Source organism: Schistocerca serialis, chromosome 12 (genome assembly GCF_023864345.2).
Source record: "Schistocerca serialis cubense isolate TAMUIC-IGC-003099 chromosome 12, iqSchSeri2.2, whole genome shotgun sequence".
NCBI classification, from domain to species: Eukaryota; Metazoa; Arthropoda; class Insecta; order Orthoptera; family Acrididae; genus Schistocerca; species Schistocerca serialis.
In genome coordinates this window covers 81,443,280-81,466,556 of record NC_064649.1, presented here as the reverse complement: position 1 = coordinate 81,466,556, position 23,277 = coordinate 81,443,280, and the positions used below count along the sequence as shown (strand labels likewise).

Genomic DNA, 23,277 nt, shown 5'->3' with positions numbered 1-23,277 from the left:
AAAAGCCACCTCTGGTACTTCATTCATTAATATTCCCCCATTAGGAAGTTCACAAAAAAATATTGTCTGCAGAAAAAACTTAAAATTTTTTGTTAATAAAATAAAAAAGTATTTCTTAAAAACTGTAAAATGGATAAAGTAGATTTTAGTATAGTTGACTCTATTAGCATCATGTAACATACAGTACAAATATTAAAGTCCTGCATCAAATAGTTTTTTCAGAAATGGGTCAAATACTTGGCAAAATTAACACAGGTTAGATAGGCAGGGTGTGGTCCCCTTAAGTCCTAGTGCTGCAAACAATTCCATTTGTGATTACTGGGTTATTTTTAATTAAGTTAGTCTGAAGATGTACAATACAGTTAGCGCTTCAGCATGTCCCAAATGAGTGAAACTACAGTATCAGCAAATTGGGGGGGGGGGGGGGGGAAGTGTGTGGGTGGTGAGCAGAGGCCACACAAGTGTGTGAAATGATGGTGAGGGTACTCACGAATCCGCACCAGCCCTGCAGCAGCGACTGCCGCAGCCCCACGGCCAGGTTGTACTCCTCGGAGCTGTGGTGCACCTGGTGCTGCGCCCACAGGATATGCACCTCTGCAAAAACAAAATTGCGGAACTTCTTATTACTTATTTCTGTACTTCGTGCTTTACTAGCTTTATACCTGCGGCTTCACGTGCTTACACATATGCCACACGCACATACACTCTAAAGGGGGGGGGGGGGGGGGGAACAACACACCATGAAGAAATTATCCGAATTGGAGGGACATTGATGTGAAGTACGTTTACAGACCAACAAATATTATGATTTCAGAAAAATTGGATAATTGATTCAAGAGAAAGAGCTTCATAAGTTGAGCAAGACAGTAGAGCATTGGTTCGTTCAAATTGGTTCAAATGGCTCTGAGCACTATGGGACTTAATATCTGTGGTCATCAGTCCCCTAGAACTTAGAACTACTTAAACCTAACTAACCTAAGGACATCACACACATCCATGCCTGGAGCAGGATTCGAACCTGCGACCATAGGAGCTGCGCGGTTGCGGACTGAAGCGCCTAGAACCACTCGGCCAGAACTTCCGGCTTGTCGGTTCGTCTCTGGCCCTTGTGCAAAGAGTTATTTCGCTTGGCACTGATTGGTAAGAGTTGTTGGATGTGCTCCTGACGGATATCGTGCGAAATTCTGCCCAACTGACGTCTTAGATTTTCAAAATGAGAGATGGTTGGAAGGGCTTTGCACTGACTTTTAAAACGCCCCTCGTATCTTTCACGGAGAGTCATCGACAGTGGTACAACTGACTTCAAGATGCCCCAGGAAAATGTGCTGGGATCCTTGCTGCCCATGTTTTGCGTTCATGACCTAGAAGGCAATATTAACAGCAGCGTGATAGACATGAATCTTGTGGTGGCTTCCTATCACGCTGGCAGTGCACTGGACACATTCTGAGCGCCTTAGTGGTTTGCTGTCTGCAAAGCACACTTATTGGTTGCGTTTCACAAGGTGCTATATGGCACTGGTACGAGTTATGATCCGAAGATGGTTGTTCAATAACAGATACCGGTTGTCTAACTACTTATTTGTACTGCGATCAAGACGGATTGATAGTGAGATACGAAGTCTTTTACAACTAAGGCCCGTAATGCAGAAGGTTGCAAACGCAGGAAAATATAGCTATATAAAAAAACCACGAACAACTTTGATGGACAAATGGAAAAGGCAACAGGGGGACACGATGAAAGAGTAGTGGAAAAACGGAAAAAATGGCCGTGTGGGAGTAGGACTTGCGTACTTAGGGTTCCTTAAGGACTTAATTATGACAAGCTCTATAGGTTAACTGCCGTCTTTAGCAACTACAATAAAAGTCTTAATCAGACCAAACGCCGTTCGTTTTATTTTAAGCGTCTTCAGCGGTCGCTGTAACAACGTTTTTCCTCTTACAGTTTTATTTGTTATGAACATCGTCAAGTTGCGTGATTTACTTATTACTATAATCAGTTTTTATTCTTCTCGTTACTCAGCCGGCCGGTGTGGCCGTGCGGTTCCAGGCGCTTCAGCCTGGAACCGCGTGACCACTAAGGTCGCTGGTTCGAATCCTGCCTCGGGCATGGATATGTGTGATGTCCTTAGGTTAGTTAGGTTTAAGTAGTTCTAAGTTCTAGGGGACTGATGACCTCAGACAAGTCCCATAGTGCTCAGAGCCATTTGAACTTTTCGTTACTCGCTGTTTTTTGTTGTTTATTGCATTCTTTTTCGTCTTCCACGTGTATGTGTTGAATTTTTGTAGACAGCAGTTTTACTGCACTTAACACATTTGCACTTCTGTGTGGAGAGTATCGCTGTCCTCTCGCCATTTAGTGTTTTGTTTTGCTAGTGGTGGAGACGTCTGCTGTCGCTCGTTAACGTTTTCCGACGGGAGATGGGGCGAGAGGGAGAGATTTTTTCCTTTAATATACTATTTTCTGTGTAGTACTTTATGTAGACAGTTATCAATTCCAAGTAATCGTGGATCTCGCCGAGTTTCGCCTGTTATCAACATTGATACCAGCAAGATACTGTTCACAGATATTCCGAGACTTCCAAGAATGTTTTAATATCAAGTTTGTAGTCGTAGAAGAAATGACAAAAGAAATATCTTTTTCGCGTGATATAATTACAAATTAACGATTATCTGATTTTTTTCCCTTTACTTGCACTGTGAAACCCTTCCTCTTGTGAAATTTCATGCTTTTACGTCAAGGGGGAGTACTCCGTACGTTTGAATGAAGTGGACGTATCAAAATATGCGACGCAAATTATCGTATTTTTTGTTTGAATTGGTTTGGAAGCTTACTTTTTTACACCGCCACGTGAATACAGACGTCGGTATGCGACATAAATTTCAACTTGATACGTCTACCCTTCCCTGAAAAAAAGATTTTTGGACGGACAGATAGACATCTAAGTTAAATATGAGGGTTCCCTTTCTACCGATTGAAGTATGGAACCGTAAAAACGAAACTATAAGAAAATAGTGGAACTGATGCGTGATTCAGGTCGGTCAAGGGATTTACATCTACGTGATTACTCTGCTATTCACAATAAAGTGCCTGGCAGAGGGTTCAATAAACCACCTTCAAGCTGTCTCTCTACCGTTCCACTCTCGAACGGGACGCGAGAAAAAGAGCACTTAAATTTTTCTGTTCGAGCCCTGATTTCTCATTATTTTATCGTGATGATCATTTCTCCCTATGTAGATGGGTGCCAACAGAATGATTTCGCAATCGGAGGAGAAAACTGGTGATTGAAATTTCACGAGAAGATCCCGTCGCAACGAAAAACGCCTCTGTTTTAATGATTGCCACTCCAATTCACGTATCATGTCTGTGACACTATCTCCCCTATTTCGCGATAATACAGAACGAGCTGCCCTTCTTTGTACTTTTTCGATGTCATCCGTCAGTCCCACCTGATGCGGATCCCACACTGCACAGCAATACTCCAGAATTGGGCGGACAAGCGTGTTGTAAGCAGTCTCTTTAGTAGACCTGTTACACCTTCTAAGTGTTCTGACAATGAATTGCAGTCTTTGGTTTGCTCTACCCACAATATTATCTATGCGATCGTTCGAATTTAGGTTATTTGTAATTGTAATCCCTCAGTATTTAGTTGAATTTACAGCCTTCAGATTTGTGTGACTTATCGCGTAATCGAAATTTAGCTGATTTCTTTTAGTAGTGATGTGAATAACTTCACACTTTTCCTTATTCAGGGTCAAGTGCCACTTTTCGCACCGTACAGATATCTTATCTAAATCATTTTTCAAGTCGTTTTGATCATCTGATGACTTTACAAGACGGTAAATGACAGCATAATCTGTGTCGAGAGGTTGTAACAATGGAAAACTGTACTGATATGCAGGAGGATCTGCAGCGAATTGACGCATGGTGCAGGGAATGGCAATTGAATCTCAATGTAGACAAGTGTAATGTGCTGCGAATACGTAGAAAGATAGATGCCTTATCATTTAGCTACAAAATAGCAGGTCAGCAACTGGAAGCAGTTAATTCCATAAATTATCTGGGAGTTCGCATTAGGAGTGATTTAAAATGGAATGATCATATAAAGTTGATCGTCGGTAAAGCAGATGCCAGACTGAGATTCATTGGAAGAATCCTAAGGAAATGCAATCCGAAAACAAAGGAAGTAGGTTACAGTACACTTGTTCGCCCACTGCTTGAATACTGCTCAGCGGTGTGGGATCTGTAGCAGATAGGGTCGATATAAGAGATAGAGAAGATCCAACGGAGAGCAGCGCGCTTCGTTACAGGATCATTTAGTAATCACGAAAGCGTTACGGAGATGATAGATAAACTCCAGTGGAAGACTCTGCAGGAGAGACGCTCAGTACCTCGGTACGGGCTTTTGTTGAAGTTTCGAGAACATACCTTCAACGAAGAGTAAGCAGTATATTCCTCCCTCCTACGTATATCTCGCGAAGAGACCATGAGGATAAAATCAGAGAGATTAGAGCCCACACAGAGGCATACCGACAATCTTTCTTTCCACGAACAATACGAGACTGGAATAGAAGGGAGAACCGATAGAGGTACTCAAGGTGCCCTCCGCCACACACCGTCAGGTGGCTTGCGGAGTATGGATGTAGATGTAGATGTAGATGTAGAAACAATCTAAGACGGCTACTTAAATTGTCTTCTATGTCGTTAATATAGTAATATAATATATAAAAGAGATGGGAAATGAATTGAACAGTTTGGTTGTATTTCCCATGGCAACCATACAAAGAATGTATGCTTCCTGTGTCTGTATGTAGCCACAGCTTGTTACAAAAAACATAAAAACGGCCGTTAGCCAGTTTGCTGTGTCTGTTTCTTCGTGCCCATCTCTTCCGTGCGTTATCGGACCAAATCACGGCCTTTAGAGGATTAGACTGGTTCTAACTTCCAGCATGTGGCGGCTAAGTTTGGGCACGATCAGTTAGCATCTCGGCTCACGTAAAGAAACGAGAATTAGTCTCTCTCTCTCTCTCTCTTTCCCTCCCAACTATCGCGTGAGCAAGGACCTTGTCTCAGTGGTCGCGGACTGGCTCATAGATACGATCGCCGCTGCCTGTGGCGTCACACAGCCGCGGCTAGAAGCTGCGCCCAAGGCGACCAAGGCGACGCGGAAGAGAAGTGCCCAGTCAGAGGCGAATATTTCAGGCTTAGCCCACACGCCCCAGCAAGACTACAGCTAGCCACGCCTACACATCCTTGGTCCGAACCATCGTCGTATATTCTAATGTCACTCAGGCACTATATCCTTACCTCCAGCTCCACAGCACTTTGCATCTTTGTAGTGCTACATCTTCAGTGGGCTGCGATATCCAGATCTACATCTACACTGGTGTCCAAAATTTAGGGACGAAAGCAACTTTCGCACCATGTGCGACTGCGGAGTAACACAGCTCAACGAAACTCGCACCATACGTAGAAAGAACTACTACGGTACAGTAGAGTAGGTGAGTGAAAGAAGTACGCAATGAGACGAACATAAATGTCACTTATTTGAAGACAATAATCAAACAGTAGTCATAACAATTGCTGAGGATCTCCTGGACCTTACAAAACTCTGGACAAGGTTCTTAATACACTGAAGAACCAAAGAAACTGGAACACCTGCCTAATATCGTGTAGGGTCCCCGCGAGCACGCAGAAGTGCCGCAGCAACACGTAGCGTTGACTCAACTAATCTCTGAAGTAGTACTGGAGGGAACTGATACCATGAATCCTGCAGGGTTGTTCATAAATCCTGCGGAGTACGAAGGGGGGGGGGGGGAGAGGTCTTTTCTGGAGAGCACGTTGCAAGGCATCTCAGACGTGCTCAGTAATGTTATGTCTAGGGAGTTTGGTGGCCAGCAGAAGTGTCTAAACACAGATGAGTGTTTCTGGAGCCACTCTGTAGCAATTCTGGACGTGTGGGGGGGTTGCATTGTGCTGCTGGAATTGGTCAAGTCTATCGGAATGCACAATGGACGTGAATGGATGCACGTGATCGGAAAGGATGCTTACGTACGTGTCACCTGTCAGAGTGTAATCATATACAGTAGATGTTCTTGCAACATACTGTGTCTGACCTTTATCTGCGATAGTGATGTAAGCCGAGACAATGAATTAAAATTTGTACTACTGTCCGGAATCGAACCCAGGTCTCCTCCATACTACACTCATGCTCATAAATTAAGGATAATTGCAGAATGTGGTGCCACACAACGTGGCACTACACAAAATTGGCAGTAATAGCATAGGCACATAGGGAACACACACAACACAGATCTGTAAGTCAACGGTATTGGTGAAGAGTTGAGAAAACCGCCCAGAAACATATGTGCTACAAAACCCACTGTTTCCTGCGCATGTAACCCTACATCAATTTGGGATATGATCACCATGCACATGTACACAGGCCGCACAACGGGTTGGCATACTCTGGATCAGGTTGTCGAGCAGCTGCTCGGGTATAGCCTCCCATACTTGCACCAGTGCCTGTCGGAGCTCCTGAAGTGTCGTAGGGGTTTGAAGACGTGCAGCGATACGTCGACCGAGTGCATCCCAGACGTTCTCGATGGGGTTTAAGTCTGGAGAACAGGCAAGCCATTCCATTTGCCTGATATCTTCTGTTTCAAGGAACTCCTCCACGATGGCAGCTCGGTGGGACCATGCATTATCATCCAACAGGAGGAAGGTGGGACCCACTGCACCCCTGAAAAGGCGGACAATTTGGTGCAAAATGACGTCCTGATACACCTGATTTCTTACAGTTCCCCTGCCAAAGACATGCAGGGGTGTACGTGTACAAATCATAATACCACCCCACACCATTAAGCCGCGACCTCCATACAGGTCCCTTTCAAGGTCATTAAGGGGTATTTGGTTCCTGGTTCACACCAGATGAATACTCGGCGAGAATCAGTGTTCAGACACTCGCCTGTGAACATAACCTGGGACCACTGTTCCAGTGTCCATGTACTGTGTTCTTGAAGCCAGGCTTTATGGGCCCTCCTGCGACCAGGGGTCAGTGGAATGCACCTTTCAGGTATCCAGGCGAATAAACCGTGTCTGTTCAGTCGTCTGTAGACTGTGTGTCTGTAGACAACGGTTCCAGTGGCTGCGGTAAGGTTCCGAGCAAGGCTACCTACAGTACTCCGTGGTCTTGTACGCTGTGAACGTCCCGTACTGTGGCGCCTACCCACGTTTCCTGTCTGCCGGAATGGTTGCCATAATCGTGAGATCACACTTTGTGGCACACGGAGGGCCTGTGCTACGACCTGCTGTGTTTGACCAGCCTCCAGTCGCCCTAGTATCCTACCCCTCATAATGTCATCAGTATGTGTTCTTTGAGCCATTTTCAACACACAGTCACGTTTAGCACGTCTGAAAACGTCTGCATTCTTACTCGCTGCACCGTACTCTGAATGCACCAACACACCTCTGCTTATGTGGACTGCTGCCAGCGCCCCCATGGGACGACCGCAGGACAAATGCACCGCATGGTCATACCCTGAGGTGATTTAAACCCACAAACCGCCCACAAGAGCGTTGTTTCACCATGCACCAGCATTATCCTTAATTTATGAGCACAAGCGTAGTTATCTCCATTGTCTATTGCTCTACACCAGCACTGTGGCTACCACTCCAGCATGGACGACCCTAGTACGTCTCTCTCCCAACACAAAATGCAGTTTACGCTTTAGCCTGTTGCTGTTCGCCTTCTAAGCTCGCATCAGGCTTTCCGATATTGGAATAGCTCCTTAGCAATGGGCGAAATGGGGTTAGTCTTATTCATATCTCAGGCGTACATGATATACACTCCTGGAAATGGAAAAAAGAACACATTGACACCGGTGTGGCACACCCACCATACTTGCTCCGGACACTGCGAGAGGGCTGTACAAGCAATGATCACACGCACGGCACAGCGGACACACCAGGAACCGCGGTGTTGGCCGTCGAATGGCGCTAGCTGCGCAGCATTTGTGCACCGCCGCCGTCAGTGTCAGCCAGTTTGCCGTGGCATACGGAGCTCCATCGCAGTCTTTAACACTGGTAGCATGCCGCGACAGCGTGGACGTGAACCGTATGTGCAGTTGACGGACTTTGAGCGAGGGCGTATAGTGGGCATGTGGGAGGCCGGGTGGACGTACCGCCGAATTGCTCAACACGTGGGGCGTGAGGTCTCCACAGTACATCGATGATGTCGCCAGTGGTCGGCGGAAGGTGCACGTGCCCGTCGACCTGGGACCGGACCGCAGCGACGCACGGATGCACGCCAAGACCGTAGGATCCTACGCAGTGCCGTAGGGGACCGCACCGCCACTTCCCAGCAAATTAGGGACACTGTTGCTCCTGGGGTATCGGCGAGGACCATTCGCAACCGTCTCCATGAAGCTGGGCTACGGTCCCGCACACCGTTAGGCCGTCTTCCGCTCACGCCCCAACATCGTGCAGCCCGCCTCCAGTGGTGTCGCGACAGGCGTGAATGGAGGGACGAATGGAGACGAGTCGTCTTCAGCGATGAGAGTCGCTTCTGCCTTGGTGCCAATGATGGTCGTATGCGTGTTTGGCGCCGTGCAGGTGAGCGCCACAATCAGGACTGCATACGACCGAGGCACACAGGGCCAACACCCGGCATCATGGTGTGGGGAGCGATCTCCTACACTGGTCGGCCGTACACCACTGGTGATCGTCGAGGGGACACTGAATAGTGCACGGTACATCCAAACCGTCATCGAACCCATCGTTCTACCATTCCTAGACCGGCAAGGGAACTTGCTGTTCCAACAGGACAATGCACGTCCGCATGTATCCTGTGCCACCCAACGTGCTCTAGAAGGTGTAAGTCAACTACCCTGGCCAGCAAGATCTCCGGATCTGTCCCCCATTGAGCATGTTTGGGACTGGATGAAGCGTCGTCTCACGCGGTCTGCACGTCCAGCACGAACGCTGGTCCAACTGAGGCGCCAGGTGGAAATGGCAGGGCAAGCCGTTCCACAGGACTACATCCAGCATCTCTACGATCGTCTCCATGGGAGAATAGCAGCCTGCATTGCTGGGAAAGGTGGATATACACTGTACTAGTGCCGACATTGTGCATGCTCTGTTGCCTGTGTCTATGTGCCTGTGGTTCTGTCAGTGTGATCATGTGATGTGTCTGACCCCAGGAATGTGTCCTCTTCCTGGGACAATGAATTCACGGTGTTCTTATTTCAATTTCCAGGAGTGTATTAATCACACACGGTCTATTTTCCTGAGATATATTGAGTCCCATCTTTATCTGCAATAATGATGTAGGCTGAAGCAATGCCCTGAGGTGAGACTTGGGATCTGCATCAGGGAAGGAGACGTAGTAGGGTAGTAAGTGTAGCGGTGGTAGCCGCAGTCCCATCGTGGCACAGTGGGTAGTGCATTTGCTTAGTAAGCAGGAGACCTGGGTTCTATCCTGGCACTGGTAAAAATTTTAATTCATTGCTTCAGCCTACATGCTTACTGTATTACGCTTTCCTTCTCTTTCTCCACAGGATGACCACAGCTCATGCCAAGGCTGTGAAGAACAACTGAAAAACCTGATCTTGTTTCTAACATGTATTAGAAGTCACAACACTCTCCTGTTTGCAGTGACGTTACAGGTTCTGTGAAGGACAGCTATCAGCAAATCCAGGTTCAAATGGCTCTGAGCACTATGGGAGTTAACATCTGTGGTCATCAGTCCCCTAGAACTTAGAACTACTTAAACCTAACTAACCTAAGGACGTCACACACATCCATGCCCGAGGCAGGATTCGAACCTGCGACCGTAGCAGTCGTGCGGTTCCGGACTGAGCGCCTAGAACCGCTAGACCACCGCGGCCGGCAGCAAATCCAGGAAAGCCTGGTATGAGAAAGTGCTCAGACTGCTTCTCGGCTTTTCTCTTTAAAGTATTCTGAAGCAAATATTGTGTCACAGTCGCTGCTCACGGTCGAAATACCTCGATACAGGTACTACGCTTTATCTAAACGACGATGTTGAGTATGATATTAATTATGTAAAGGTTTTTTTAAATTACCGCTACCAGTCACAAACTTTGGCAACTATTGTATTATTTATTTAACGACATGTTTGGAGGGAATATCTCATCTTCAGGCTAAATGGCTTTAGAAAAACAGCTTTACAGTAAGGTCATACTATGTTACATAGTCTTCTCGTAAATGCTGTGGTCATCCAGTGGAAGAAGAGAAAACTTAGTAAGAGGCGATGTCACTTTGGAAGCTGGACTGATGTTTGCACGAAAATGTTTTGTAACGGTCGCTCACTTATTTTTGGAAGCCCGAAATTGGATGTTTCTCGTTCGGAATTTGTCTCCTGCAAGTGGTGATTCCTTTGCTCTCTGTTATTCAGCGTACTATGCTAAGTGTAAAAACCTTTGCAAAACCAGTACAGATTTCTGTAGAGTGAATCTCTCACGAAACACAGTATGAGATCGATTTTTTTCGCAAACAGGTGTCTGGAAACAGTGAAATTACGGTAATTTTCACAACTAACACCATCGATAGAGGTCCTAATCTATCACGTTAAAGGTAATTTGCGTCTAAATAAGTTGAGTGCAGGGAACAGTAGCGGTTAGCGCGTTCAACGGACAGCGGTATCGGAGACGGTTGGAACACGCTGTAACCGATAGTTGCTACAGTTACATCAGGCGATTTCTCCAGTGGCGGACGCAGATCAACAGCAGTATTCCAGGGCAGTCTTCAGTGTCGACTTCCACTACAACCGACGGCATCACCATGGCAGAGGGAACCATCTCAGATACATATGAACGGGGACAGGTGAAAATGTGTGCCCTCACCAGGACTAGAACCCACGATCTCCTGCTTAGATGGCAGACGCTAAATCCATCTGAGCCACCGAGGGCACAGAGGATATGGCGACTGCAGGGACTATCTCGCGAACGCCTCCCGCGAGGCCCACATTCTCACCTTGAACGTCCACACGCTACATTCGTAGTCTCCCACCTCAACACACTCATTACTCGTGGAAGACATTCTTACCAAGTCCCGTAAGAGTTCGGGAAATAGGTGTGCATCCGCATAGAAGGAGGAGGTCATGGCTGGTGTTGCCAGAACAGACACCATATTCATATAAGTAGCAGATCAGATAAGTGCCTCCGCAAATAGTGAGATAGTGTTTAACTCTGAAGTTCAAGCTCCACTTATATATATAAAACAGACACCTAGTATGTGTAATTCTGAAAACGGAAGTGACCGTTACAAAACATTTTCGTGCAAACATCAGTCCAGCTTCCAATGTGACATCGCCTCTTACTAAGTTTTCTCTTCTTCCACAGGATGACCACAGCATTTACGAGAAGACTATGTAACATCTGTATGACCTTATTGCAAAGCTGTCTCTGCAATGCCATTTAGCCTGAAGATGAGGTATTCCTTCGAAACATGTCGCTAAATAAATAAGTAATACAATAGTTGACAAAGTTTGTGACTGGTATCGGTAATTCAGATAAAACCTTTACATACTTCTCCAGACAGTGACGGTCAAAAATAGTTAAGATGATATTTATTAATTAAAATATGATACTGCGTGAAGAGTTTGACAGAGCACTGAAAGACCTAAGTCGAAACACGACCCCGGCAGTAGAAAACATTCCGATAGAACTAGTGACAGCCTTGGGAGAGCCAGTCCTCACAAAAGTCTACCATCTGGCGAGCGAGATGTATGAGACAGGCGAAATACCCTCAGACTTCAAGAAGAATATAATAATTCCAATCCCAAAGAGAGCAGGTGTTGACAGATGTGAAATATACCGAACTATCAGTTTAATAAGTCACGGCTGGAACATACTGAAGCGAATTGTTTACAGACGACTGAAAAAACTGGCAGAAGCCGACCTCGGGGAACATCAGTTTGAATTCCGTAGAAATGTCGGAACACGTGAGACACTACTGACCCTACGACTTACCTTAGAAGAAAGATTAAGGAAAGGCAAACCTACGTTTCTAGGATTTGTAGACTTGGAGAAAGCTTTTGACAATGTTGACTGGATTACTCTCTTTCAAATTCTGAAGGTGACTGAGGTCAAATACAGGGAGTGAAAGGCTATTTACAATTTGTACAGAAACCAGATGGCAGTTATAAGAGTCAAGGGGCATGAAAGGGAAGTAGTGGTCGGGAAGGGAGTGAGACATGATTGTAGCCTGCCCCCGCTGTTATTCAATCTGTATATTGAGCAAACAGTAAAGGAAACAAAAGAAAAATTCGGAGTAGGAATTAAAACCATGGAGAAGAAATAAAAACTTCTAGGTTCGTCGATGACATTGTAATTCTGTCAGAGACAGCAAAGGACTTGGAAGAGCAGTTGAACGGAATGGACAGTGTCTTGAAAGGAGGGTATAAGATGAACATCAACAAAAGCAAAACGAGTATAACGGAATGTAGTCGAATTAAATCGGGCGATGCTGAGGGAATTAGATTAGAAAATGAGACAGTTAAAGCAGTAAAGGAGTTTTGCTATTTGAGGAGCAAAATAACTGATAATGATCGAAGTAGAGAGGATACAAAATGTGGACTGGCAATGGCAAGGAAAGAGTTTCTGAAGAAGAGGAATTTGTTAACATCGAGTATAGAGTTAAGTAGGAAGTCGTTTCTGAAAGTATTTGTATGGAGGGTAGCCATGTATGGAAGTGAAACGTGGACGATGAATAGTTTAGACAAATAGAAAATAGAAGCTTTCGAAATGTGGTGCTACAGAACAATGCTGAAGATTAGATGGATAGATCAAATAATTGATGAGGAGATACTGAATAGGATTGGAGAGAAGAGGAGTTTGTGGCACAACTTGACTAGAAGAAGAGATCGGTAGGTGGGACATGTTCTGAGGCATCAAGGGATCACCAATTTAGTATTGGAGGGCAGTGTGGAGGGTAAAAATGGTAGAGGGAGACCAAGAGACGAATACACTAAGCAGATTCAGAAGGATGTAGGCTGCAGTAGGTACTGGGAGATGAAGAAGCTTGCACAAGATAGAGTAGCATGGAGAGATGCGTCAAACCAGTCTCAGGACTGAGGACCACACCAACAACAATTAAAACAACGATACAAATACGTCGATAACTTATGAGACACTTTGTAATTTATGATTGAAAAGCAACCTTTTTGATTTATGTACGAAATGCATTCTGTTTAGTTTTTTTGTGTTTAATTTTTTTCTGGCAGTGTATTTCGTTTGGTGAGCTTAAGTGCGTACGACATGTTTGCGGAAGCCGGCCGGAGTGGCCGAGCGGTTCTAGGCGCTTCAGTCTGGAACCGCGCGACCGCTACGGTCGCAGGTTCGAATCCTGCCTCGGGCATGGATGTGTGTGATGTCCTTAGATTAGTTAGGTTTAAGTACTTCTAAGTTCTACGGGACTGATGACCTCAGCTGTTAAGTCCGATAGTGCTCAGAGCCATTTGAACCATTTTTTGGGAAAACCCATCTCTTCGCTAGAAATGTAACCTGCATCGAACAATGAATAGAGGCGCAGCGGTGGCTCACCGTGGCAGGCGCGGTGCACCCAGTAGTAGCAGAAGTCGACGCCGACGAGAGCCAGGTACCACGTGGCCGGAGAGTCCCACGGCAGGTCCACCAGGCGCCAGCGCTCGTAGATGCTCACGTAGGCCCAGTGCTCGGCCCCCCGGAACACCAGCCTGTGGGCAGACCGACGAGTCACTGCCTGGCACCTACCCACAGCTTTACAACACTGTCTGACAAACAGACTGAGGCACTCAGAAGGCATGGGCGGTTTACTATCTTTGGCCCGAAAAAAGCATGTTCGTTGATAATTTTTTTTCTTGGGACGTGTTATACACTACTGGCCATTAAAATTGGTACACCAAGAAGAAATGCAGGTGATAAACGGGTATTCATTGGACAAATATATTATAATAGAACTGACATGTGATTACATTTTCACGCAGTTTGGGTGCATAGATCCTGAGAAATCAGTACCCAGAACAACCACCTCTGGCCTTAATACGCCTGGCCATTGAGTCAGATCTTTGATGGCGCGTACAGGTACAGCTGCCTTTGCAGCTTCAACACGATACCACAGTTCATCAAGAGTAGTGACTGCCGTATTGTGACGAGCCAGTTGCTCGGCCACCAGTGACCAGACGTTTTCAATTGGTGTGAGATCTGGAGAATGTGCTGACCAGGGCAGCAGTCGAACATTTTCGGTATCCAGAAAGGCCCGGACAGGACCTGCAACATGCGGTCGTGCATTATCCTGCTGAAATGTAGGGTTTTGTGGGGATCGAATGAAGGGTAGAGCCACGGGTCGTAACACATTTGAAATGTAACCTCCACTGTTCAAAGAACACAAGAGGTGGCCGAGATGTGTAACCAATGGCACCCCATACCGTTACGCCGGGTGATACGCCAGTATGGTGATGACGAATACATGCTTCCAATGTGCGTTCACCGCGATGTCGCCAAACGCGGATGCGACCATCGTGATGCTGTAAACAGAACCTGAATTCATCCGAGAAAATGACGTTTTCCCATTCGTGCACCCAGGTTCGTCGTCGAGTACACCATCGCAGGCGCTCCTATCTGTGATGCAGCGTCAGGGGTAACCGCAGCCACGGTCTCCGAGCCGATAGTCCACGCTGCTGCAAACGTCGTCGAACTGTTCGAGCAGACGGTTGAAGAAATGCGGAACGATACTATCAGAAATGAGACTTTTACTCAAAGACAATGATTACACTCATGTCACCGCGATTTATGATGGCCCCCTGTTCGGATCAAAGGGCAGGCCAGTCCAATCGAATATCTTTCGCTCCACGAGATCCTCCAGCTGCACTGTTCACCGGCTTTAAAGATTTGGGCAAGTGCGAGCAGGACCCACGCACCAAGGGTTCAGCACAAACTTAATTACGTATAAAGATGGTCCATCAAGTCGGACATACATACAGACATACGACATACATACAGACATACGACTTACAGACAGACAGACATACGACTTACAGACATGCATACAGACAGAAAGAGAGATCCTGTAAGGATTCCAATTGAGATACGAAACCTAAAAAAGGAAGTTTGGGCCGAATTGATCCCTGAAAAGACGCAGATGAGGAAGGAGTACACTGTGACACTGAACAGTGGGTATACCGTGTTCAAAGATTTCGAGTTCACGCACGTTGAACGCTACGGTTGTCCAGGCGAGGACCACGAAAGAGATGAAGTTTGTCGACGATTCACGTCAGAAACAGTGTCTAACATGATGATTTTGCTGGTCCAGGTCTTATAGTGTGCCGGCGCACTATGTTGCATGGGCCTCCTGACCTCGAAACCTTTGAAGTCGCTACACCTGCCGGTCAGTGGTATTGCGGCACTGTACTACTTTTCCATGCGCACCTTTTCAGGCGGGCCGGCCTCGGTGGCCGTGCGGTTCTAGGCGCTGCAGTCCGGAACCGCAGGACTGCTCCGGTCGCAGGTTCGAATTCTGCCTTGGGCATGGATGTGTGTGATGTCCTTAGGTTGGTTAGGTTTAAGTACACTCCTGGATATTGAAATAAGAACACCGTGAATTCATTGTCCCAGGAAGGGGAAACTGTATTGACACATTCCTGGGGCCAGATACATCACATGATCACACTGACAGAACCACAGGCACATAGACACAGGCAACAGAGCATGCACAATGTCGGCACTAGTACAGTGTATATCCACCTTTCCCAGCAATGCAGGCTGCTATTCTCCCATGGAGACGATCGTAGAGATGCTGGATGTAGTCCTGTGGAACGGCTTGCCATGCCATTTCCACCTGGCGCCTCAGTTGGACCAGCGTTCGTGCTGGACGTGCAGACCGCGTGAGACGACGCTTCATCCAGTCCCAAACATGCTCAATGGGGGACAGATCCGGAGATCTTGCTGGCCAGGGTAGTTGACTTACACCTTCTAGAGCACGTTGGGTGGCACAGGATACATGCGGACGTGCATTGTCCTGTTGGAACAGCAAGTTCCCTTGCCGGTCTAGGAATGGTAGAACGCTGGGTTCGATGACGGTTTGGATGTACCGTGCACTATTCAGTGTCCCCTCGACGATCACCAGTGGTGTACGGCCAGTGTAGGAGATCGCTCCCCACACCATGATGCCGGATGTTGGCCCTGTGTGCCTCGGTCGTATGCAGTCCTGATTGTGGCGCTCACCTGCACGGCGCCAAACACGCATACGACCATCATTGGCACCAAGGCAGAAGCGACTCTCATCGCTGAAGACGACACGTCTCCATTCGTCCCTCCATTCATGCCTGTCGCGACGCCACTGGAGGCGGGCTGCACGATGTTGGGGTGTGAGCGGAAGACGGCCTAACGGTGTGCGGGACCGTAGCCCAGCTTCATGGAGACGGTTGCGAATGGTCCTCGCCGATACCCCAGGAGCAACAGTGTCCCTAATTTGCTGGGAAGTGGCGGTGCGGTCCTCTACGGCACTGCGTAGGATCCTACGGTCTTGGCGTGCATCCGTGCGTCGCTGCGGTCCGGTCCCAGGTCGACGGGCACGTGCACCTTCCGCCGACCACTGGCGACAACATCGATGTACTGTGGAGACCTCACGCCCCACGTGTTGAGCAATTCGGCGGTACGTCCACCCGGCCTCCCGCATGCCCACTATACGCCCTCGCTCAAAGTCCGTCAACTGCACATACGATTCACGTCCACGCTGTCGCGGCATGCTACCAGTGTTAAAGACTGCGATGGAGCTCCGTATGCCACGGCAAACTGGCTGACACTGACGGCGACGGTGCACAAATGCTGCGCAGCTAGCGCCATTCGACGGCCAACACCGCGGTTCCTGGTGTGTCCGCTGTGCCGTGCGTGTGATCATTGCTTGTACAGCCCTCTCGCAGTGTCCGGAGCAAGTATGGTGGGTCTGACACACCGGTGTCAATGTGTTCTTTTTTCCATTTCCAGGAGTGTAGTTCTAAGTTCTAGGGGACTGATGGCCTAAGATGTTAAGTTCCATAGTGCTCAGAGCCATTTGAACCATTTTTTTTTCAGGCGGTGCATTAGGCTCTGACTTCATTTTTATGGATGGCAGTGCGCGACTTATCGAACTCCACAGGTGGAGCAGCTCTTGGAACGGGCTTAAATCGCATTCGAACACGTGTGGGATGCTTTGGGACTACGTACTGCACCACGTTAATATGCGCCAAGGACCATCCAGCTTTTGTCAATCATCATGGTGGAGGAATGCAACGCCCTAGCACAATAACTCTTTATTAACCTTGTGACGCACATGGGAACTGGTTGCAGAGGGTGCATTGCCGCGCCTCATGTTCTCACATGCTATTAAGAACCATGATCCGCTATTGTAATGCCGAGGGGACAGTCATAAATCCCGGTGGCTGGAGTGTAGTTGTTGTCTTTGAGTAAAACTGTCATTTTGGTTCACCTCATAGCGTAATTCTTTCAGCTACTACCTATACTGGACTGTAGCAGTCCTTTCTATGTATGATCCACCTATCATCGACCTAAGTTTCTTGGCAGTGACAGATCATGCGAAAAATTACTTTCGTCCCTACGTTTTGCACACTAGTATAGACTGTTGACGGGAATGGGCGTACAACGCTCCGGCCGAGTTCTCCAGACATTACTTTAACATCTGAAGATCTTATCCCGTATAGCGTCCCCAGTGAAATAATAAGACTTAAAAACACTATAAAGAAGAGACATTTAAAAATTGAATAATAAGTGGACACCAGCCGCTCAGGCGAACATACATTTTTCTCATGTATCCGTATTACAATAATTTCTCTGTGTAAGTTTCGAGGGCAAAGAAATATAACAAAACGATCTAAGGAGACGACAAGTTACGCTCTTTTGTTAATTTTTTAATCGTTTTCACTTCTCTTGTCTTGGTTGCGTGTAGACGGACATCTTGCGAGTGCTGGCAAATGTAAGCATATTTGTGCTAATTAAGCAGATAATATATTGATTTAATATTATTGTTCACTTTCAGTTTGTAAGAGGTGATCCCGATTTCATGTCCGCCTTCCTTGAATTAACCTGCATTTGATTAATTTACAGCTCAACAATCGCAGCGGCCGACGGAGCCAACGACGCCATTACGTGGCGACATTAACTTATAAAAATCAGCGGCAGCGAAAAACTCGCCCGCTATTAACATAACATACATTTTTCTCCTCAACCGCCCGACGTCGCAGAAAATACGTAGCTTTAAGATTCTTATTTTCAGTACCACAGCCGAGAGCCAGAGCCAGGACTCCGACTACAGCGCAATGGTTAACGGAGGTAAGAAAAAATACTCTAGCGCGTGCGTGGGCCACAATTGTAATTAATAACAAAAGATTTTTGCTCTAAAGTGAACTGACTAGCCGAGGAAAGCAATATGAAAAGTTTATTCCATTGTTCAACCTATATGCTCATGTTTTAAGATTCAGCGAGTCTAACGTTCATTAACTTAGCAAATAATTTCTACTGAAGATTAATATTGTTAAAAAAGAGAACTTCACAAAAGCATTTAATGCTAAACCCAAATTGAATGAAATATTCTGATTAAGGCCTACCACGTAAGCCGGCAACTATCACCATTACCAATCAATTTCTGTAGTAAATAATAAATTAAATTACGACGGCCGACGGAAGCGAGATCCTTTAAGAATAACGTACTGAGTTCTAAGAGGGGCGTTCAGTAAGTAATGTAACACTTTGTTCTAGGCCAGTTTCGGTTGAAAAAAAAAAAGTGAAATTGTTGTGCGTCATCGTGGAATATTCCCGTTTCAGTCCCAGGCTGTACGTGGCCTTCAAAATGGCATTTGAGGTGTGTTCCAAGCAGATAGCTATAACTGACTTTCTTTTGGCGGAAAACCAGAACATCTCAGATATTCACAGGTGCTTACAGAATGCCTACGGAGACCTGGCAGTAAACAAAAGCACGGCGAGTTGTTGGGCGAGGCACCTGTCATGATCTTAACAAAGCCACCCGGGTGCCGGCTGCCCCCCTTATAAAATGACTTTTTTTAAATAATATGAATATTTATATATGTGTTTGGAGATTATATATATATATATATTGATTTTTGATTGAGATTTTTGCTTTAAGTCATAACTGGTACCTGAATTTTGGTTGCTGCCTCCTTGAATGATCAGCTTCAGCACCAGTTGGTGACGTATTACAGTTTGGAGGAAGTTATTGTTCTTTAAGGTTTAACATACGACTCTGTTAGTTACTTGGCCGTATTGCGGATAGCTTTGAGCCCAAGTTTTCGTAGTTTCATACCTACGGGACCACTGTTTTAAGTAAATAAGATCAAACAGCAATCTGCTTTTCGTGAGAAACGGAAATTGCTTGGCACACAAACTACACGTCCTGCTACGTCAAAATTGGTCAGTGGAGTTCAGCACAATACTATTGTACAAGAACATAATCCAATTACTGTAATTAAGAAATTATGAGAGGTTGTTACTTGTATTTTGGTGAACTTTGTAAACTTACAATTCTGTCGATTGATAGACGACGACGACAATGAAGTTCACCTCCTTTTCCAAAAACAAGATATTTCTATTCTTCAAACAAATGGTTCAAATGGCTCTGAGCACTATGGGACTTAACTTCTGAGGTCATCAGTCCCCTAGAACTTCGAACTACTTAAACCTAACTAACCTAAGGACATCACACACATCCATGTCCGAGGCAGGATTCGAACCTGCGACCGTAGCGGTCGCGCGGTTCCAGACTGTAGCGCCTAGAACCGCTCGGCCACTCCGGCCGGCAATCAAATTTACATTTACGGTATTTACATGCATTACTGATCTTCTCAGAATAAAATCAGACACAAATTGGTTACAGAAAAAAAGGGAGGGGGGGGGGGGCAGTGAGGCCCACATAACATTACAGCCTGCAGTGTTGGAACGTGCAGACACACTCTTTCGAGGTATTGGCCCAATGACGGATGCACTTAGCGGGAAGAAGTAAGTGGATGATGGAGAGGTTATTGATGGAGCAAGACGTTTACTGCGATATACCGGGTGATCAAAAAGTCAGTATAAATTTGGAAACTGAATAAATGACGGAATAATGTAGATAGAGAGCTACAAATTAACTCACATGCTTGGAATGACATGGGGTTTTATTAGAACCGAAAAAACACAAACGTTCAAAAAAATGTCCGATGATGGCGTTTCATCTGATGTGAATGGCAATAATTAGTATAACACGTAAGACAAAGCAAAGATGATGATCTTTACAGGAAATGCCCAATATGCCCACCATCATTCCTCAACAATAGCTGTAGTCGAGGAATAATGTTGTGAACAGCACTGTAAAGCATGTCCGGAGTTATGGTGAGGCATTGGCGTCGGATGTTGTCTTTCAGCATCCCTAGAGATGTCGGTCGATCACGATACACTTGCGACTTCAGGTAACCCAAAAGCCAATAACCGCACGGACTGAGGTCTGGGGACCTGGGAGGCAAAGCAAGACGAAAGTGGCGGCTGAGCACACGACCATCACCAAACGACGTGCGCAAGAGATCTTTCAGGTGTCTAGCAATATGGGGTGATTCTTTTTTTGGTTCTAATAAAACCCCATGTCATTCCAAACATGTGTGTCAATTTTTACCCCTCTATCTACATTATTCCGTGGTTTATTAAGTTTTCATATTTATACTGACTTTTTGATCACCCGGTAGATTAGTAGAGCGGTGCCATGCGGGCATACAGGCCAGTAAGGTAGCGTAAGGCCGTCGCACTGAACGCGGATTATGTTGAAAAAATGGAGTTTTGTAACCAGAAGTGTGGGGAATAATATGATGTGTTGGAATCCGGAATAAAAGCAACCTGCGGTCAGAAAAAAATGTGTTCCATTTCTTATTGAACGCCCGTCGTATATGCTAGGAAGCTGTAAAAGCAAGTCACAAACGTGATCCGATACTCGGTAATCTCCTGTTTTGTTGGTAATTGACAGTGCGGAGTGTCAGCCGTAAACAGCAGGTGGAGTGGGGTGGGGGAGTGGTAGTGCCGATCTCCGCCGCTGTGTGCGCCCGTTACGTAACCGGACACCTTGCGTGCCCTGTGACCCGGGACGACGACGAAGGCCGCCAGGGGCGCTGCTTTACGTAAGGTCCGCACCTGGAGCTGGAGCGAACTGGAGTCTGGAGGCTCGCCAGCGTGCGGCGAGTCCCGCTGGCTCCTCCGGGGCGACGGACGATGGATGGGCGCGGGACCGGTTAGCCGCTGCTGGATTAGGCATTAGGCTGTTGCTAGGCGACCCACCTCTAGCCGACTTTTCGAAGGCCGGCAGCCTCGCCTTATGTAAAGGCACACCTCCACCAGTCTCTCGCTATCCGCTCTGCTCAACTAGTTTCGCGATATTCTCGTTGCCACGCATATGGCGACCAAAATCCATGCCCTATGGTTGGCGGTAATTGCTGAAATAACCGGTTTTCGGTTACAATGTTTTTTCCACGCCAGTATAGCCTGACTGTTAAAATAACTGATTTTCGTTTTATTTCTATTGTTTCCTAGAATAAATGCAGAAAGCTGACAAAGACTGTAAAATTTTGACTCAATTTCGAGATACATAGAACCAAAATATTATGTTGTTGTGGTCTTTAGTCCTGAGACTGATTTGATGCAGCTCTCCATGCTACTCTATCCTGTGCAAGCTTCTTCATCTCCCAGTACTTACTGCAACCTACATCCTTCTGAATCTGCTTAGTGTATTCATCTCTTGGTCTTCCTCTACGATTTTTACCCTCCACGCTGCCCTCCAATACTAAATTGGTGATCCCTTGATGCCTCAGAATATGTCCTACCAAGCGATCCCTTCTTCTGGTCAAGTTGTGCCACAAACTTCTCTTCTCCCCAATCCTATTCAATACCTCCTCATTAGTTATGTGATCTACCCATCCAATCTTCAGCATTCTTCTGTAGCACCACATTTCGAAAGCTTCTATTCTCTTCTTGTCCAAACAAGTTATCGTCCATTGTGGTTCAAATGGCTCTGAGCACTAAACTTCTGAGGTCATCAGTCGCCTAGAACTAATTAAACCTAACTAACCTAAGGACAGCACACACATCCATGCCCGAGGCAGGATCCGAATCTGCGACCGTAGCGGTCGCTCGGTTCCAGACTGTAGCGCTTAGAACCGCACGGCCACTCGGCCGGCAGTTATCGTCCATGTTTCACTTCCATACATGGCTACACTCTATACAAATGCTTTCAGAAACGACTTCCTGACACTGAAATTTATACTCGATGTTAACAAATTTCTCTTCTTCAGAAACGCTTTCCTTGCCATTGCCAGTCTACATTTTATATCCGCTCTACTTCGACCATCATCAGTTATTTTGCTCCCCAAATAGTAAATTCCTTTACTACTTTAGGTGTCTCATTTCCTAATCTAATTCCCTCAGCATCACCCGACTTAATTCGACTACCAAAATATTAAATAGGCAAATAAAAGAAAACTTAGTTTGTCCATCGTTTGCTGCTTTTATCGAAAGTGATAAGTGGTTGAATACTACAAAAAGGAAAACAGTATTTTCCTGTTCTACGAGGCGTGTTTTTTAAGTAAGTACCGTTTTGAAATTTAAAAAAAGACGTGGTACGATATCTCAATAATTTTGTTGTTACATGAAAGGCTGTACCTTAATCTACGCACTGACGCCATTACAGTCTGATTCTTCCTTGTTTACGTTGTGTACTGAGAGTTTAAGATGCCTCCGATAATCGTGAGTCCCGCCGACTGTGAAGCACCGTCCGTTATAAGATTTCTTAGTGCTAAAGGCCTAAAAGCGATCGATATTCATCGTGAGATCTGTGCAGTTTACGGAGTAAACATTATGAATTATGGAATGGTAAGAAAGAGCATTTAAAGATGGACGCACAAATGTGCATGATGAACAACGGAGTGGGCGTCCTTCGGTCTTTAATGAAAGTTTGGCGCAGGGAGTGGACAAGAAGGTGAGAGAAAACAGACGCTTTACGATTTCCTCCTTACGGGATGACTTTCCTATGTTTCTCGTAGTGTTTTGTATGGCATTGTGACCGAAAACTTCAATTACCAAAAATTGTACGCACGTTGGGTACCGAAAATGTTGACGAATGTGCACAAAACCAAACATTTAGACAGTGCATTGACTTTACTTGAGCGGTACCACAACGACGGTGGTGATTTCTTAAGCTGAATTGTTACGGGCGATGAAACATGGGTGGCCTACGTCACACCAGAATCAAAGCAACAG

General features: G+C 46.1%; 1 protein-coding gene and 1 long non-coding RNA gene across 2 annotated transcripts in view; both read right to left on the bottom strand.

The window, feature by feature from the left end:
- LOC126428228 (uncharacterized) overlaps nt 1–23,277 on the bottom strand; it is a 405,107-nt gene that overhangs the window by 34,703 nt on the left and 347,127 nt on the right. The window lies entirely within an intron of this gene.
- Nucleotides 1–23,277, bottom strand: part of LOC126428227 (alkylglycerol monooxygenase-like) — a 213,019-nt gene that overhangs the window by 34,703 nt on the left and 155,039 nt on the right. The window contains exons 3-4 of the mRNA XM_050090144.1: nt 13,561–13,712; nt 491–594 (exon numbers count right to left, since the gene is read on the bottom strand). Coding sequence (XP_049946101.1) covers nt 491–594; nt 13,561–13,712 — 256 coding nt within the window. The remainder of the gene's footprint in view (nt 1–490; nt 595–13,560; nt 13,713–23,277) is intronic.